General features: G+C 44.1%; 1 protein-coding gene across 10 annotated transcripts in view; it reads left to right on the top strand.

The window, feature by feature from the left end:
• The window catches only part of LOC147429592 (aspartic proteinase 36-like), a 136,060-nt gene that overhangs the window by 83,564 nt on the left and 33,051 nt on the right, over positions 1 to 19,445 (top strand). For 9 of the 10 annotated variants that reach the window (XR_015185889.1, XM_086495845.1, XM_086495846.1 and 6 more), the window contains one exon: positions 14,231 to 14,302. Coding sequence is in view for 8 of the 10 variants with exons in the window: in XM_086495845.1 (XP_086351971.1) it covers positions 14,231 to 14,302 (72 nt within the window). In the remaining 2 variants the exon portion in view is untranslated. Of the gene's footprint in view, positions 1 to 14,230; positions 14,303 to 19,445 lie in introns of those variants that run through there. The other variant, XR_015185890.1, reaches the window with a different exon arrangement.

Genomic DNA, 19,445 nt, shown 5'->3' with positions numbered 1-19,445 from the left:
GAGATTGGTCCTCCATATGTTTTGGTTCGTCATTTGGGTTATCCGTTGGGTTGGAATGTATCGGCTATGCAAAAACTGGATTGGGTGCTCCAACGTCTACATTCCAAGTTAAATTATTGGAAACTGTCCACGTGGCCACTTCATGTACGTCTCAGGATTGTCCAATGCATCCTTGTGGCTTATGTGCAGTTTTACTTGCCTTTGTTATCCTGGCCTCGGTTGCGCTTGCAATCCCTCATGTGCAATATTTTAGAGCATTTTTGACGGACCTCGTCTACCAAGAAGGGTCTTCGGCTTCTCTCTATGGACAAGCTATGTTCTCCCAAGCGGCTTGGAGGGTTAAATATTTTGGACTTGCGACGTCATATTTTGGCCCGGAAAGCTATGCTGTTGCCTGTCTTGGTGGAGCAACAGCAACCCTGGACTCTCATGGTCACACATTTGTGTACGCACATTGTCACCCCAGCTTTTGGTCATTGGCAACCGACTTATTGGGATGTTGTTTTTGGGAAGCTTGAAGGACACATTCCTGGATGTCCCTTTACTTCTTCTCTCATTGTTGATTGGAAAGTTGTCACTTCGCATTTGGCTTGGAATGGTCGACCATCAGCTGTAGGTAATTCTCTTCGTTTGGAGAGTCTGCATTGGAGCAGGGCCTTCGCTTTCACTTTGGTTCAGCGGTCTCCTCGCCAAGCATATTTTTTTGCCCAAAAAGGAATCTGTCAGGTGCATCAGGTGCTGGATGGCTCGGGTTATGTTATTTCGTTCGCTGATGGAGTGTCCCGCTTTCGGTTGGGTCCTCACTATTCTTCTCTTTGGCGGAGAATTCAAAGGATGCTTGCTGATTACTCACCCATTCCTCCTTTGGATGTGGACTCTCGCTTCTCTGATTGGAAGCTGGCTACGGCTAAATTGGATTGCATCTCAGCTGGCAGTGTATATGCCATCCTTCAGTCTGATATATGGATTGTGCATCATGGTAATCGGTTGTGGTTGCTCTCCGAGTCATCCTTGTGGTGGCAACACACAATGTCTCGTATTTGGCAGAGTCATCTACCTTTGAAGGAACGGGTTTTCTTGTGGCGCTGCTTGGTGGGAGCTCTACCTGTTGGCAGTGTGTTGCATACTCGGCATATTGCACCTCTCCACTGCCCCAGATGCCTTGAAGCTGAGGAGACCGTGCCACACTTGCTATGGCGTTGTCGCCACTCCCGAGCCTTAATTCGGCAAGTGTCGACTGCTCTTTGACTGCGTTTTCCTTCCGGCTCTTTTCATAGACGCTTTTGGCTTTTTGGAGTGCTTCGGCCATCGCATTCTCAGTTTGCCGTGTTCTTCACTTGGGTCAGATTTTGGACCCTGTGGACTATCTGGCACCATCGGAACTCCTTAATGTTCCATGGCACCTATGTTGACCCCTTCCACTATTTCAAATCATCTCTTGGTGAAGCACTACATTTTGCTCATGATGTTGGAGACATCACTCTTGATGCCTACAGGATTTACTTTGACTGTTTCTAGCTTTCGGAACCTTTTAGTGCTAAGATTTTTGTATCCCTTTCTTTTCGTGGGTTTTCCTCGTTTTGAGGTTTCCCACTTGTAAAGTAATCAAAGCAGATTTACAAAAAAAAAAAGTGTGTGTGTGTGATGCGGGAGACATCTCTCTCGAAGCTTATAGGATTTACTTTGATTGTTTCTAGTTTTGGAGTACCACGGTGCTTCGTCTTTTGTACCTCTTATTTGTAGTGGGTTTTCCTCGATTGGAGGTTTCCCATTTGTAGATTCAATCAAGATTTTTAAAAAAAAAGTGTGTGTGTGTGGGTTTCTGCTGCAGAGCGTGTGGGGTGAGGGTTCAGTGATTGTGTCCTCGATTCAGCAGGTTTTAGCAGCAGTAGGGCAGCCCTATTATGTGCGTTCTCTTCTTCGGCCTCGTCTCAGATTTGGTGTGCAGGGTTTGGTCTGTTGTAACAGACAGTGTGGAAATTGTACAGAGCTGTGGAAGGTGCTGTGCCAGTTTGATGTACGACATCTACAGATACTTGTAAATTTTTTGGTAGCTCCTGTACAGAGATAGAGGAATTAAAAAAACCAAAAAAAGAATCTCTAAGTTTGCGAGGGCGAGCTGGTAATCAGAGTCGGTTTCTTCTCCTGCGGCTTATCCTAGGATCTTTTTCTTCCTCCTTGGTTAGGGTGTGGTAGTGGAGTGCTCTCCTTATGGCAGAAGAAGCAATATACAAACGCAAGAAACAGGTGGATTTCTCCTGCGATGGATGCGGAAAATATCATCAAGGAATGTCTCTCTGAGGATTTTGCGGATGCCCAGAATACCTGGGAAGGTCAAGAACCTACCACTGAAATTGTCATTCCAATATAGGAACTTATGGATCCGGTTGCGCAATTTGCTTTAAATGCTGTTATCTTGTTTTTTTGCAGGTAAAATGCCCTCTGCACAAGATGCAGGTCAAGGAATTGATTTTTTGCTTAAAAGACAAGCTGTCAGAGGAGTATATTTTGGAGCGAGAGGCTTTTATGAAGTCTTGTTAGCAGATATGGACGCTCGCTCGCAATTGTTAGAAATGTCGCCTATGTTTTTCAATATGCAAATGACACATGTATTAACTACGGATTACCAAAGTTTGATCCGCCACAGGTATGCAGGTTGGGTGGAAATAGTGGGATTTCCACGTACATGGAAACATGTCCTACCTCTCTTGGCAGCTCAGTTAGGTAAGGGCATGTGTCCCACCAATTCCGATCGTTTTTCTATGCTTTGGCATATAGAAAAACCTACACCTATTGGAATTATGGTCAATTATGGGGATCCTATGTGGGCACAAGGCCTTTTAAACTCAAATGGGGGAAATTTGCAGGTGCATGTTTCGATTGTGGTAAATTTGGACATATGCAATCTGAATGTCCAGAGCCTTTGTTGAAACTGCCGCCTTCTCCTATTGTTGGAAATAAGGATGTTTCTCCCTCTTCTTCGTCTATGAAGACAAAAGGGGAGATTCCAATGGAAACCTGCAACCTCAGCAGGATAAAGACAAACATAAGATTCTAGCAAATGCTCAGTCTAACATGAAGACTAACACTAAGGGTAAAGCAAAACTAGTTGACCCTGAAGATGGTTGGCAAACTCCTAAAAAGGCGGCTAAACCACGTTTTCTACTTGCGTTGTCAGGCATTTTTTGGATGAAAATGAAGTCACCGATTCATGCTAAAAAGCTTGCTCACTAGCCTCGAGTACATAGATGTACATAATGCTTTGAGTTCTCAGAGTGCTCTTGTAGAATTCATGTATAAAGCTTGGTTCTGCTTAGTCATTTGCAAGAGTTTTGGGTCGGTCAAACTTCTAAAAGGTGGTTTTCAATGAGTATTTTCAATCGTGTTTGATAGCCGGTGAATCGGACTCATGCATCACGAGTTACATGCATTTGAAATGGGCGGTTCCCTACTTAGAAAGTGGGTGCGGATGCATGCAAGGGAAGGCAAGTGGGCCGACTTGGTAGATTTAATTAGAAAAGGTGTGGTCAAAGATTTCTAGAAATGGCCGAAGTGATAAGCTCCGAGCTGGGCTTTACAGCGTCGCATTCGGTGCTCGGAGTCACCCACCACACCTCCGCCAGGATTGCTCGGAGTGGGAAGCAAAACAAAAAATTTATAGACCTAAGTGGGGAGGTGGGAGGTGGGGGGATGGTGCCAAGTGGCAATGGAGTAATCCCACATGGGGGGGAGCAAGTGGAAATTGGAGGGTATAAGGGGGGGAGTGGGTACCTCCTAAGGTTGTATCAAAGGGGCTAATGGTGCTTCCTTGCCTTGCTTGTGGAGGCTCGTGGGTGTTGGGGGAGAGAGGGGGCGCCCATTTTGAGTTCCCATTGCCTAGACAGGCGCCTGACCACTTTTTTGGTCCCCGGACACTTGCCCCCACCCCATTCCTTGGTCAAATGGTCACCGACAGCTCATTTTTGACCCAAAAAAGGCCAAAATTAAACCAATTAAAAGGTGCCCAAGGAGAGAACCATGTCGGCTAAGAGGAGAGAGAAAATCTCTTGGGATAAGATTAAAAAAAATCCCCTTTTAATAGCTGCAATTCATTGCACACCCTTTTTCCTAACAGAGATTGGCGTTTTTGGAGCTTTTGAGAGATACCCCAACTTCAAAAGCTTGTAACTCTCTCGTTTGTTGTCGAAATCAAGCATATGGATACTCTACGGAGGTCTACACGACACGAGCTTCATCTTTATGGTCTTGGGTTTCATCAATTTTAATCATGGTTCGGGTTAGGACTGTTTCTCACCCTACTTTAAAGGTGTTCGACATAGGTGTTTTCCGCAGCTTTATGGTGTTTCCTTCCGACGGTGTGGTGTGTGCAAGGCTATAGAGAATCTCGTTTTTCTTCTTGTTTGCACGCTAACATCGTTTTGGTGCCCCCATGGAGGAGCAAGTGCTCCTATGCTCCAATTCCTGTGAAATATGTCTATTCTGCAGGCAGTGAATATAAAAGGAATGTGGGTCCTTATGGACAAACGCCTATGTATGTGCAAATTGTGGACAACACTTGAGGCGGTTGTATAACTGGATTGCAGCTTTTGGAGGGTCGTGAGGTTTTGTGAAGCCAAGCACTAGGGGCCGGGTTACCCAGTGTGAGGTGGATTAGGTACTGGAGCGATCCATCGACATCCCTTGAGTTTTCGACGTCACATGTAAGTGTTTTTGTGGCAATCAAACATGGCAGACGAGTTCCCACAGTTTCATGGATTACCTAATGAAAATGCACAGACGTTTATTGAAAAGTTGGAAGTTAATTGCTTATTGGGCAATATACTAGACCAAGCTATATTGTTGCGGCTGTTGCAATATAGTTTATAGGATGAGGCAAAAGTTTGGTTACACAATTTTGAGGAGTTGATACAGGCCCAAAATCCAGGGGTTGTTTTGGACTACAATCGTGTGAAGTAAGCTTTCCTGCCACAATACCGATCCATCGAAGTACCTGATGAAGTTTGGCATGAAATTCTGGGGTACACTCAGAGGGCTAATCAAAGTGTTGATGATTTTGTCATGCTGTTCACTCGTTTATGGGATAAATGGGCTCGGGCTTTGGGAAATGAGATCCCTCCATCCATGTTAAAGAAGAACCGTTTTGTGGCAAACCTAAAAGAAAGCCTGAAGTTCAAAGTCCAGCTAAAAAGACCCGTCACCTTCGAGGAGGCAGTCAGTATCACCAGAGAGAAAGAATGGAAGACTCAAAGACTTAATGAATATGGAAAAGCGGTCCCTATACAAATAATCGTGGCCAAAAGGAGGAGAGTCAGGCAAAAGCTGGAGCCAACCTGTTCAAAGGGCTGCTAATATCGAACAGTTACAACGAAATATGCAAGACATGATGACCATGATGCAAGAATTACGATTAGTGTTCTTGGAGGAGGTGGTCGTGGTCGTGGATGTGGTAGAGGAATGGCTCAGGCATGTGAAGCTCAGCCTAATGCGAATGCTGGTCCTGGACAAGGCGGTTTTGAGCCGGAGAGGAGGTTCATCCCCACTTGTTATAATTGCGATGAACTTGGTCATATTAACACTTATTGTTCAAAGCCAACAAGGATGGGAGGTGATATGTTTTCACTTCCTCAACAGATTGCTAACAGGGCTAATGATTATGCGTTGGATATACGGGGAGATCAAGGTACTAAACAGGAAAATCAAGCCTCAACCTTTGGTGGTCATGTGGGTATTGTGCGGGTGAAAAGAAAGACGCAGATGTGTTGCCCGTAGGCAAAAGAGAGGGAAGGAAAATCAAGCCTCAACCTTTGGTGGTCATGTGGGTATTGTGCGGGTGAAAAGAAAGACGCAGATGTGTTGCCAGTAGGCAAAAGAGAGAGGGAAGGTTATGCCGCGCTAGGGCCTAGCAGAAAGAAAGGGAAGGAGAAGGAGGGTGAAGATACGAAAGCCAAGAGGAAAAGAAAACCTCGTAGATGATTTAAAGTGGCAGATTTGCCTTTGGGAGAAGGCCAAACAGCTTACAGTTTAAAGGAAGACCTGATTGGGAGGAAAGTAGATTGTACTTTTGGACGGTTGATGAGTATGGTGCCCAAACTTAAAAGGCAATGGAAGTCATTAGTGAATTCAAAGAAAGAGCCGAAGCATGGACAAGTCAGAGTGTTGTCTGTAGAGAGTTACCCGACATCTGTCCTGTGGTGAACGCTTGGCACAAAGGTGTGGGCATGCTACATTGATAGAGGTGCTCAAGTTTGTGTGATCACACAGTCATGTGTCGAGAGACTGGGTCTCATTACATGCGGAAGCTCTGGGTTTCGGATTCGACTAGCCAACCATGCCAAAGTGAAATGTTTGGGAATGATCAAGAATTTGGAAGTCCAAGTCTTTAACGTGAAGGTTATGGTGAACTTTCATGTTATGCCAATTGGTCTGGGAGCCTTTCCTCTCATTCTGGGATGACCTTGGTTGAGAGCTGTTTGTGCCGTGCAAGATTGGGGCAAGGGCACAATCGGTGTGCATGGCAAGAAGGGTAAAAAGAGAGTGTTTGATATGACTACCAAACAGCCTATGGCACTTGAAGATGTGAGTGAGAATGATGAATCCGAAACTACCAGCGATGATAGTTCTGAAGACTCAGAAAGTAGCACTCCTTCGAGTTCCAGTGATGAGGGTGAAGTGTCATTTTTGTTGTTGGACGAGGAATAGAGAGAAGTTAGTGAAGTGCTACAATTATCAGGGAATATAAATGCTTCAAGCCGTTTAGAGCAACTTGGAGAGTTGATGCAACCAAAACAGGAATTGTCAATGAAGAAAGAGTTAATTCAAAATATGCTAAGTACTGATTTGACACAAGGAGAAAGAAGGGAGTACTTAGCAATGGTGGACAGGTTTCCAAATCTTTTCATCACTTCATACCAGGAAATAAGGGGTTTTGTTGGGGATCGTGTGAAGATCGAGCTAGTTGAAGGGCAAACCCAATACGGCAGAAATTAAGAAGGATGGGTAAGGAACAGATGAATGCTTTAAAAGAAGAAGTGGATAAACTATTGGATGCAGGGTCCATTCTGCTTGTTGATAATAGTGAATGGGTGAGCCTTGTAGTGGTCACTCCAAAGAAAGTGGAGGCTTTGTTGTTGCTGTCATCTCCAAAAGATACCAGACAGTTGGCCACTTTCATACAGAAGGTTAAATATATGCTTCCAAGTGAAAGCGTTGCTCAAAAGATTTGAAGCATGGACTTTTCAGCATATTGAGAGGTCTCAAAATGAAGAAGGTCATGATGCTGCCCAAGAAATGATCACTTGTGTGTTTGTGCTAAAGGCAAATGCCCTTTTATATCATGGGAGGGAAGTGTGATCAAAGGAAGTGGATTTTGTGTTGACAGGTGTCCTACCTAAAGGTTTAGCATCTTCCAAAAAGTATGCATTTATAAGAAAAGCCAGGAATTACAAAATGCTTGAAGACGTGCTTTACATGAAAGGAAGTGATTTGGTTTTGCGTCGTGTGCCCTGGAAGTAGGAAATTTACAAAATTTTGGAAGAAAATCATGAGGGATCTTGTGGAGGCCATTTTGCCATGAAGATCATGTTGCATAAAATTTTGCAAGAAGGCTATGTATGGCCAAGCATTCAGCGGGATGTTAATCACTGGTGCAAGTCGTGTTTGCCTTGCCAGAAGATGGGAAAGAGAATTTTGAAGCCAGAATTGCGACATACAATTTTAGCTTTTGATGTGTTTGAAGAATGGGGGCATGATGCTATTGGACCCCTACCTATGACTAGCAAAATAAATGCTTATATTTTGACAGCAGTGGATTATTTGTCACGATGGGCAGAAGCCAAGGCTGTTAAACAGATTACTAGTAAGAAGATGGGGAAATTTGTTTATGACCATATATGCTGCAAATTTGGCGTACCCCTGGAGCTACTTTCTAATAGAGGACTAGGATTTAGAGGAGAGTTGTTTGATTTCTTGTGCAAAGAGCTCAATATACAACATAGGTACAGTTCTCCTTATTATCCACAATGCAATGGTCTCAATGAGAGATTCAATGGAGAGTTGGTAAGGATCTTAACAAAGATGACTCAGACACATGGGAAGACTTGGGATTCAGAGTTGGCATGTGCATTATGGGCCTATAGAACTGCTATCAAAACGAGCACAAGATTGCTCCTTACCACTTGATCTATGGCAAGGAAGCTTTATTGCCAATTGAAGTGGAAATTTCTGCACTCAAATTGTTGTCATTTGGAGATGAAGAGCAAGCAAATGCCTGGCAGAAAAGGTTGTTGGATTTACAATGTCTACAATTGGACAGATTTTAGCTTTGAGCTACTATGAGGAAGTATCAAAGAAGGCTCAGGTAAAAGCCAATGAATGCGTGGAGGACAAGAAAATTGAAAAGGGTGATTTGGTGTTTGATACAATAGTAAGCTGGACAATACCTTTCAAAAGAAGTTTCAAATTAAATAGGAAGGGTCTTTTACTGTTGTGAATAAATTTGATAATGACACATATCAGTTGGCTGAGTTGAGTGGTGTACAACATAAATATCGTGTTAATGGTTATCGATTGAAGAAATACTTGGCACGTTTGATGACAATTGTGACAGATGAGATGTTATCAATGGAGGGAGACAATGCGTAGACCTCTGAGGATGTAGATGAGGTTTTTGGAGATGAAATGCAGCAGTTGTTCACCCTAGGAACCTCTGCTTGTCATGAATGACTAAGCAGGCTAGGGAGGTTTGGCAAGCTATGCCATGCATTTTTTGGATGAGGATAAAGTCACTAATTCATGCTAAAAAGCTTGCCCACTAGCCTCGTGTATATATGTGTACATAGCCCTACGAGTTTTGGAAGTGGCTTTGTAAAAATTCATGTACAAAGGTGTGATTTTGCCAAGCTTGAATGCTGATGTTTTGGGTTGTTCGAGACTTCAAAATATGGTTTTTAATAAGTATTTTCAGCCATGCTTTATAGCTTGTGAATCGAACTTGTACATCATGAGTTATGAGCATCAGAAGCGGGCGTCCCAACTTAGAAGGTGATTGCAGGTGCATGGGAGAAGGGCAACTAGGCCAACTTGGGGGTCTAAGATTAGAAATGTTGAAGTTTATATTTCTGGAAATAGCTGAGGTGATGGGCTTCGAGCCGTGTGTTACGGTGCGTCATTCGATGACTGGAGCAGCAAGGTATGCCCTAAGGAAAATTGTTCGAGAAGTCCTCTCATGCTTTGGGAGAAGCTGGGAATTTTTGGGGAAGTTGGGAAGCTTGGGGAGAGTTGCCATGTGGCATGGAAGTAATCCCACATGGGAAGAGGAAAGGGGAAAGTGGAGGGTACATAGGGCACTTTGGGAGCCCATTATGGTGTATCAAAGGTGAGAGAAGCTCTCTCAAGGCTTGGCTATGGGGGATCGTGGGCTCATGGGGAAGGGGATGGCGAAATTTTCAATCCACACCAGCTGCCCACGCGCCTTGCCACTTTTTTTGGTCATCGGACACTTACCCCCACCCCATTCCTTGGTCAAAGGTTCACCACCAAGTCATTTTTCACCCAAAAAAGGCCAAAATTGGATCAATTAAAAGGTGCCCAAGGACAGAACCATGTCAGCTAAGAGGAGAGAGAAAATCCTTGGGATAAGAGCCAAAAAATCCCCCCTTTTTAATAGCTGCAATTCTCTGCAGACCTGCAAAAACTTCCAGAGAGCTCATTTTTGAGTAAGAAAAAGGACACCTCCATGTTCGAGCGGCCATAACTTCTTCGCTTCTTCTCTGTTTTTTACCTATGGATACTCTACGGACGTCTCCACGAGACGAGCTTCGTCATGATGTCTTTTGTTTCTTTTGATTTTGAGTGTGTTCCATGCTTGGAGGGTTTTTCATAAATCTCTATAGGTGTTTACCACAGGTGTTTTTGGTCGTGCAATAGTTCTTCGTTACGACGGTGTAGCTCGCGCAAGGCTATAGGGGCATTCATTTTCCTTCTCGTTTGGACGCTAACAACGTTTTTAGGCTAGCAGGACACCCATCGAGCTCTTGAGTTTATACAGCAATTTAACGTCGCCTTCTCTGGAGGCTGGTTCACGAAACACTCCAAGGTGCGAAGGGCGGCATCTTACTTGAAAGGAACTGCACAGACATGGTGGTCTACTTTGTTGTTACGCAGAGAAGCACCTACGATGTGGGTAAAATTCAAGAAAATTTTTACGTCAACTTTGGTTTGAGACAAATATCAAAGAGATGTCATTATTGCTTGGCATCATTTGAGAATGACTAAAAAAGATACATTGGATGACCATTACCCGAGGTTTTGGGATACTTATTTGCCAGTGTCTTTGTTTCGGAAGATTACTTTGAGGGACCAGATTGAGTTGGGGTGGTTTGCCAAAAAAGATTCGAGAGTATTGTCTGGAACAGAAGTCTGATTCTATTCATAGACTTATGGGACATGCTTAGCAAGGATTTGGAATGCATGCATGCTTATTGACGTATCCCACGGATAGGATAGTATCCATCTCAACTGGGCAAGAGTCTTCTAGTGATGAATCAGGAGAACCGAATGACAGCTCATCACAGGATTCTGGAGCAGTAAGAGAATCAGATGGTAGTGCATTCGAGGGTCCCGATGAAGTAAGGGAACCAAATGAAAGTTCATCAGAGGACTCCGGAGAAGAAAGGGGAACATATGATAGTGCATCTCAGGGTTCTGAGGATTGAGACGGACGTGCCAATGGACAGGGGAGGGTAGTGAGGCTACTCACAGGTCCGAGGGCACAAGGAAAGAAAGGAAGGGAATTAGCTGGTAGATCAGGGAATTCCTCAACTCCAGATTGAGATGCCAAGAACAAGGAAGCCATCATGGCTACCAATAGGTCAAAAGGCACAAGAAAAGAAGAGAAAGGTAAGCTAGGTCCAGCGGATAATTTGGTGAAGGGTACTTTTTGGCCCTTGATGCAAAGTGGATGGAGGAGGAGAACCTCGCATATTCTCTTCAAAGAGAGATGTACCTTGAAGCTTTTGGGTCATTAGCAGTGTCTATGCCAAAAGTTATTGATGAATCAACCTATTGAATCTGGTGCGGTGCGGACTGCGCAAGATGGGAGCCACTCGTCACAAATTGCCTAGATTGAATAAAGTCATTAATTTCTCTTTGAGATTTTAGGGTATTGACGTGTTGACAGTATTTTGCGGAATGACTTTATGGACTGTGCAGTTAATTGGAAATTTCCCTGAATGAACTGAAAAACATGTGCTCTTTCATGTATGTATTGTTAGAGACATGTAGAGAAAGATGAATGTATGCAACATTTTGTTTGGTGAATGATTAGAACTTAGTGCATCTAGACATCCGTCAGAGGTTAGCGAGATCTGGATGTGATGGCTAAGTGAATGAAGAATGAATGTGGTTTGAACTTTGTGCATATAGACATCTATTAGAGATCAGTGAGTATCTAGATGTGATGCCTAAGTGAATGTGAAGTGAATAAGATTCTAGTGCATCAAGATGTCTATCTGGATGAGATGAGTGGATACTGTTGTGAGTGCATCAAATGCGGGAAGAATGAGATGGTTGCACAGTGATCTAGGTGCATCAAGAGTTCTGGACGGAATGAGATGGCTAGATTGAATGATTGAAACACGGTGTTCAGTGTGATATAAGTGTGATTTTGTGAACTGCATGCTATGTGGATGTACTGTCTTGTGGGGATGGTCATGGGCATGATTTTCTTGATTGAAATGTGAAATGAAAGATATGAATCTGATAGTAGCAAGATTTTTTAGATCAAGACATCCGTGAAAAGATTAGCATGGTTTGCATGTGATTGCTAAATGGTTAGATCAAGACATCCATGAAAAGATTAGCGTGGTTTGCATGTGATTGCTAAATGGTTAGAGAAGATTCTGCCTAAGCTCCGAGCAGCTCAGTTGACCACTTTCGAAGATAGGGCATTATCAGCAGTGTAGATACTTAAGGGGTCATACCAACAAGTTTTTCTCTATGATCTTCTCCGTCTAGATGCTACATTCCGGAGTGATGCATTGGCAGTCATTCACTCCTTATCTCTTAGAGTGCAGACATCTACCTATCCAGCCTGCAACAGTGTATATGGTGACCTATCCCTCTGCACCTCTTGTTGAATATTGAAGTCCCCGCCTTACAGTCTAAGTTCTTGGAAAGAATCTCTCAGGAGTGATTGTGGATGGAGGGTTTGGAATCAATCTGATGCGACATTCCACCATGCTCAACTTGGGAGTACAACCCACCAAGCTGGCACCTTCACGGTGAGGTTCGCCGGCTAGAGGATGGTCCATGCCACTCAAGCTGTAGCAAAGGTCCCTCGCCAGGTTTATGTTCCGACTCGAGTTTATGGTGGTGTCACTTCCCAAGGTTGTTCCCCTTTTGATTGGTTGACTATGGTTGAGGCACACTAGGTACCTACATGATTGGCAAAATGATGCTATGTGGATATTGGCACCCGGATCTTCAATGCAACTGATACAGTATCAAGCTAGAAACTGGGGTGGATCCTAAATTTCATAACAACTATCGTATCCTCTGCAATGCAAGACCTGCCACTTGAGGGTGCAGATGATCATGAACTCCTTGAGTGGCTGCAAGCTGTTGAGTCCTTTGTATGCTTTGTGGTCTCCATTTAACCTACCCCAAAGGAGGCCACTTCAGCCCCATCTACAGATACTGTGACCCATCACTAAGCTCAGCCTACATATACTACAGATACTTGTAGCAGGAAAAATAGAAACTGCTCACTTTTCTTGTAAGTTTTGGACTGATTAGACAGAGTCACTATTTGATCTTTTGCCTTAATTTTTGGCTGGGTATGTGTTTCTATATGCTCTTATGGGGAACAGCCTCCACCTTTACAAAGATTCTTGATATTTTTAGACTACGCTTATTCATGTCTGTATTTTTTTGCGTGATCAAGAACACCAACTGACTCCACGGTTTTTGATTCTAGTGTTCAAGTAAAACTACAAAAATTGCAAATTTGTTCACGATGCGATCAAATTGTTGATTATGGGGTGCTCGTGTAAAAGATTTTCTCAAGCACAGGCCTGCATTTTTTAGACTGGGATTTGCATGTTGAGTATTCCTTTTTGCTGCAATATATGTTTTTGCATTGTGTATAGCTTCCATTGGATTCCTTGTCTTCCGTGCACTATGAGTTGCAATTGCTAGGAGAATAATTGGCATGTGCTTTGCATGATCTTGGATGCTAGAAACCACCAATCTTGGTTTTGGTATATATAATGAGACCATCTTTCATGAGTAATCACACACATGAAGTAACAATTGTATGCTGCTATCTTTGGAAGTGCAGCCTTACCACTTTCCTGTTTGAAAAACAGCCATGTACGTCATATAAGAGATGTTGTTTGATTATGTAACAGAATGCGTTCACTAATGTGAGCTACAACACTCCTGGTATTGGGGCCTGTGTATTGAGGGAATTGCATCCTTGCACTCAACACATGCAAGATCACTCTGGTTTACCTCTGCTGATGTTGGAAGAGGAAAGAGCCAATAAGAAGGCTATCTTTTCTATCGCGCGGAGCCGCTGCACATTGTCAAGAAAAGACCCGCTTGTTTGGTCCTGAGAGAGGCGTTTGTTTCTAAGTTGCATCCTGAACATACTACGTTGGAACCATTGTAGAGGCTGTGTATTAGGTCACACAAAGTGGCTCTCACTGGTGCGCCAGCCCCGGGGAAGGGGGGGGGGGGGGGGGGGGGGCACAAGGTATGTTATGCACGCTGGTTATTGGTCAAATAGATGGACCAATCCAGCAAGCTACTGATTAACTCCTACCGTTTTCCCCCACCTCCTTTCTGTGGGGCTCAAGTCGTGCTCCAAACAGCACCTACGGATGCAAAACTTTGTCTGCTCTTAACAGCCTCGATGTTGTCTAGAGACGGCATGTGCAAGATACCCCACTAAAGGTAAAGTCAGAGGGGCACTTTGCTCTCAAACTCTGCATTTTATGGGATCAATGTGAGGTATTATTGATCGCGGTTCATATGATTGCACACATCATAAGGAACTGGAAGATGAGAAATCTCAATGGTTGTTTACAGAAAAGCTATCTTTTGTTTACATAAACTTGTTTGTTTGTTTGTCCTGTAAGCATGAATTTTTTTCATGCCTTCATAGATTTTTGTTCGATGATTTGTAATTATCCACTCAAATAGTACTCATAATTGATTGGTATGTATGCAGATATAATTTTGAAGGACCAGCTTGTTGTCTATGATTTGGAAAACCAACGAATAGGATGGGTTAATTATGATTGTAAGTTGATACATATCTTTAACGCTCCCTTTCTTTCTTTCTTTCTTTTGAGAGAGAGAGAGAGAGAGAGAGAGAGAGAGAGAGAGAGAGAGATGATGATGATGATGATGTATTTACGTCCTCGGGGGGCCAGAATGACCCATGGGACCCAAAATCTCACATATGAGACTCCCCCCTTCCCATGTGAAGGAGGGGGCGTGTCATGATTGTGTGGTGATCTTGTTTGTGAGTGTGGTGTGATGTTCTAGCACTTTGGCAAGATAGATGCCTAGTGCTACTGGAGAGGGATGTGTTCTTGAGAGAAGCTCCTCAAATGTAGTACATCCTTGAATAAGTTGAGGAAAGTCGACCCGAATGTGCCCATATGCTGGACATTCAAGGGTTACATGTGCCTCATTTTCCAATGAATTCAAGTTGCATTGAGTGCATCTCCTCATGTTTGCATCAATATTCAGCCATCCTCCCGTTTCACTTTTGCGCATGTGTGATCTTGTCCGCATCAAGGTGATGGCCCGTCTCGCACGGTAGGACATGGGTGTCCTGATATGTATTTGGGTTTCCCCGGTTTTGTATTTTCCCAGTATCGTGTGTTTATGTGCTTGCAATAGTATTCAAACTTTGACCTCTGCATTGCATTCTTCCATTTGCTATGAAGAGCCTCAAGTAATTGTAGTTCAAAATTCAGCTCGTGCTCATGCTCGGTACCTTCCTCTACATGCATGTCCACATATGCTCCCACATTTCAGTTAGAGAACCATTTCCTGATCTCCTCAGCAAGGCTAGAGGTGAGAAACTTGCTTTTGTGGTTCTTTTGCGGCTTACATCCTACCTCCCATGCTCTGTGAGGCAAACGGTTATTAGGCATCAACTTCACCTTCAAGAGATATCTATGCATTCTTTGCAAAGAAAGCATTCCAATGGTCTTTTTCTAGTCTCCAATAGCATCACTGAGTATGGTGTTGTGGTTTTTATCCCCATATGTCTACATAAGAACTTTTTCTGAATTTTCTCAATGTCATTCCATGTGCTGGCCGGAATACTTGGTCCCCATACCTCTACCCCATACAATAGCGTTTGGACCACACACGCATTGAAAGCCATGGACTTTATTTCACCTTCTAGTGACGCTTTGTTTGCACATGTTTTCAAACTCGTAATACCTTGCTTGTCCTGCCTCAATTCTTGTTTTTGCACATTGCCCCCATCTATGATTCGAAGGTATAATGATCCCCAGGTATTTAAAGCTGTCTGCTGCTTGAATCTCATGCCCATCATACATAAGGGTGGGCTGATCCTTTGATTTGTGTGTACAAGTCACCATACATTTTGTTTTTGTGACATTCACTGAGAGTCCTGTAGCTTCGCAGAAAGCATGTACCACATCCAAAAGTTTTTGCAAAAGAGATGCTATGTGTGAAAAGAACCACATCATCAGCATAAATGAGGAGTAGCAAAGTAATGAGCCTATGTTTGGTGCATCTTCATTATCTTGCGTCGAGAGAGAGAGAGAGAGAGAGAGAGAGAGAGAGAGAGAGAGAGAGAGAGAGAATGAAATGAAATGAAATGTTATATTAACGTCTTCAAAAGGCCAAAGTGACCTATGAGACCAGAAAGTTACAATGCGGTGTATCTGATACAAAGTCAGATTAACAAAATAAATTAAACTAGGATAACCAAATATAAATACTACGGAATCCAAAACTAAGCTGATAGGTGTGAAATGTGTGAACTAAGCAGTACAATGTGTAGACAATATGGGAGGGAAGTAGAGATCCATCTTCATAGAGGTCCATCTTCACCTGCACTCTGGAGGACGAAAAAGTATCGCTCGAATCCTTTGCTGTAGCCTCCTTCGAAACTGTGTAGCTCCTCTTCTCCATCGGGGTCGTGTAGATCTCCCTAGCTCCAATGCTCGGTCTATGAGAATGTTAGTAGTGCGGGCAAACCTCTCCACTGTTGGCTGCTCCTCTGTCTGTTCTTTTGGGTGTACAATATCTAGTGTAAAGAAATCTGTGATCTGTCTCTGGGGTTGTCTCTCTTCAGCTCTCCTCAGTAAAGTTTCTCTATGCCTGTGTAACTCAAGTAGATATAGCCCAAGACATCTCTGATCCTCATAACTCATGACCCTAGCTAGAGACCCAAAACCTTCTCTGAATAGACAATGAGAACGGCCTCGTATCTCACAGTACACTGTGCAATGACATAAGTAATGTACCTCTTGTCTCTGGCTCTAGATGGCATAAGCGGCATATCTTGCTATCTGCTGGTGTCCCTCTGAATCTGCCAGTCTCAATCTCGAGCTGATGTGAGGACGTGCGTATCTGGCCAATGGCAAAGATGCGTGTCCATATAGCTAGGTCGAATCACAAACCCATCCCCTGTGAGGTGGAGAAGATGCTCTCTATAGAAAGCCATCTTTGTGCCCAACTCCTGTATCGGCTCTATCCATGTCCTCCTCGTGTCCAGCTGGATCAGATCCTAACGAATGAGTCTATTAATCTCTACCCGCGTCAGAGACCTCAAGGGTGCCTGTAGAGAGTATTGAAAAGGAGGCAACCTGTCCATGGTGAAACCATGTGTCTGAAACCATGATGCCATTTGTGCATACCAGCATGATGTATCCCCATTAAGAGCTAATTGTCTGGAGGACTCTAGAGCCACCTTGGCATATCTGTCTCTGGTAGTATCCCATAGACTGTGTACAAAGGAGACTAATCTGGTAAGCGCCTCAATCTCAATAGGGGGGGCAGCCAATTCCGCTCGAATGATATCATGCAGTACGGAAGCCTTGGCTCTAATCAGCCGAGAGATCATAGATACCAGGGGCTTCTCCATACACCTCCAACCATCCTTGCCTACAGAAGGTCCCCAAACGTGCACCCCATATAACATAGTAGAGGCAACCAAAGTATCAAAGAGCCATAACTTTGTCCTAGGTTCCTGGAACTGAGCCTGCGAACACATCCTCTCCATTCCTCCCAGAGCCGCACCAGCTCTAGTTAGTCTAGTCTCCGCTGCTCTTCTCAAAGAAAATCTTGGCCCAGTAAAGACTACCCCCAGGTAAGTGTATGCATCTTTATACTCCACAATCTCCTGACCATATTTGAAAGTAGGTACTGCTCTCCTGACCCATTGCGGTGTGGTGTTAAACACCATAATCTTGGTTTTACCTAAGTTTACACACAATCCACTATCCTCTGCAAAACTGCGTAGTGCATCCAAACGTCATTGCATACCTTCTGGTGAGTCAGATATCAGCACAATATCATCAGCATATAGCAACAATGGGATCCACGTCCCTGCCAGCTGGGCACCCTTGTCACCCTCTCTCTCAATGTAATCAGACACCTCATCAACATACATACCAAATAGAGTAGGAGACAATGGGCAGCCTTGTTTCATTCCAAAGTAGAGAGTGAACTAAATCAGATACCCCTTCCGGAGTGTGTACATGTCCCATCACTGATCTGTACAAAGCCATAATCCCCCAAATCACCTCTATGGGCACCCCCATCTCTTGTAGTCTGCGCATCAATCGAGCTCTTGGTACCATGTCAAATGCTTTGCGAAAATCCGCAAAGCTACAATAGATGGCCCTGAGTGTCAGAATATGATCAAGAGTGGAGAAACCCCTCCTGAAGCCGGCCTGACCCTTTGCTCGTACACCCTTGCCCTCTGCCCAATTACTCAAGTGTTGCTCCAGAATAGATGCATACAACGTGCCAATGTGTGTCCAACCATAATAGTGCTGTAGTTCCCAAGCTTTGTAGGGTCACCTGTCTTGAAGATGGGCACAATATTAGACACCCTCCAAGTCTCAGGTAATCCCTTACATGGCACGATTGAACAACACTGCAAGAACCTCCATCAGCATATCCCTGGCATGTATAAAGTGCTCCGCTACTAGACCGTCATGATCATATGCCTTCCTGGTCCTCATCTTGTGGCCCTTTGTACCATCTCAGATGTAAAGAAAGTGCTCGTAGCTGGGCAAGGCTTGGTAGGGTCTGGAAGGGGTTCCTGTCCAGGAACCATATATAATGATGTCGCATATTGGCCCCACACATCGGGTGAAGTAATCACTGGGGGAGGGGAGTGCTCATGGAAGAGTCGCCATGCCTCTCTTGAGTCCCTACTCAAGAACATCTGATATAAGTCTCGCTCCATCTGAGCTAGGTAAGCTCGCTTCTTCCGTCGCACAAGGCGTCGGAAAGCAATCCGAGACTGTCTGTAAGTGATGACTCCTAAAAGAAGATCCCTGTGAAGCTGGGCTCTTATCTCATTGCACCCCTCATCATACCAACTATTCTAGGGCATGCTCCCAGAATGTCGTCTCTTGCCCGGTTGAGTGTGTGGGTATGCCACTGATGCAGCCCCATGCAGTGTCTCAGTCAGTAGAGTGGTGCACTCCTCCACTGAGAGGCATGTACCATTTGTGCCAGCTGTGCCTTCCAATAGACGGTCCCAGATCTCTTCTGTATACACGAAATCAGTCTCTGGAGTAAATGTATAGCGGGTGTGTGACCTACCTCCTGATGTTTGGGTTGTACTATACTGAAATTTAACGGACAGCGTCAAGAGAGCATGATCTACTGCTATGCCCATTGGCCTGGCTCCCACTGTGAAATCCTGAATGCAGGGGATAAAGCTCGGTTGTGTCATAACATAATCCACTGTATTGGTCCCATGTCTGTGTTGAAAGCATGTGAAACCGGCTGCTCGAGGAAATCGTTGTAAGCCATTAAGTATGGCTAATCCATGTGTAGTCGTCATTTCCACGAGGTATCTCCCATACTCTGTCTGCTCTCTGTCATCTGAGCATCTGTCAAGTCCCAACTCACCCACATCCAGCTCTCTAAGCATCTCATCTGAAGTGTCGTAGAAGATTGTCTACGAGTTGCCCGTTCGGGCATTGTAGTCCCCTAGGAGAATGATATCACCATTCCTAGAAAACTCCCATATGTCATCATCTAGTATAGAGAAAGGCGACTGTCCTTTGGATGCAGCATACACTAATGTACTCGGAGGAAAGTAACATATGGAAATATATAGGAATCGACCTGTGTCAGCTCTCAGTCTTACCCACATATATCTAGCATGATCATCTCTTCGTACAATATGCAGTAATGGTTGTAGTTCCTCT

Source organism: Adiantum capillus-veneris, chromosome 22 (genome assembly GCF_014529385.1).
Source record: "Adiantum capillus-veneris isolate H3 chromosome 22, ASM1452938v2, whole genome shotgun sequence".
Classification (NCBI taxonomy): Eukaryota; Viridiplantae; Streptophyta; class Polypodiopsida; order Polypodiales; family Pteridaceae; genus Adiantum; species Adiantum capillus-veneris.
This window is presented reverse-complemented; position numbering and strand designations above follow the sequence as displayed.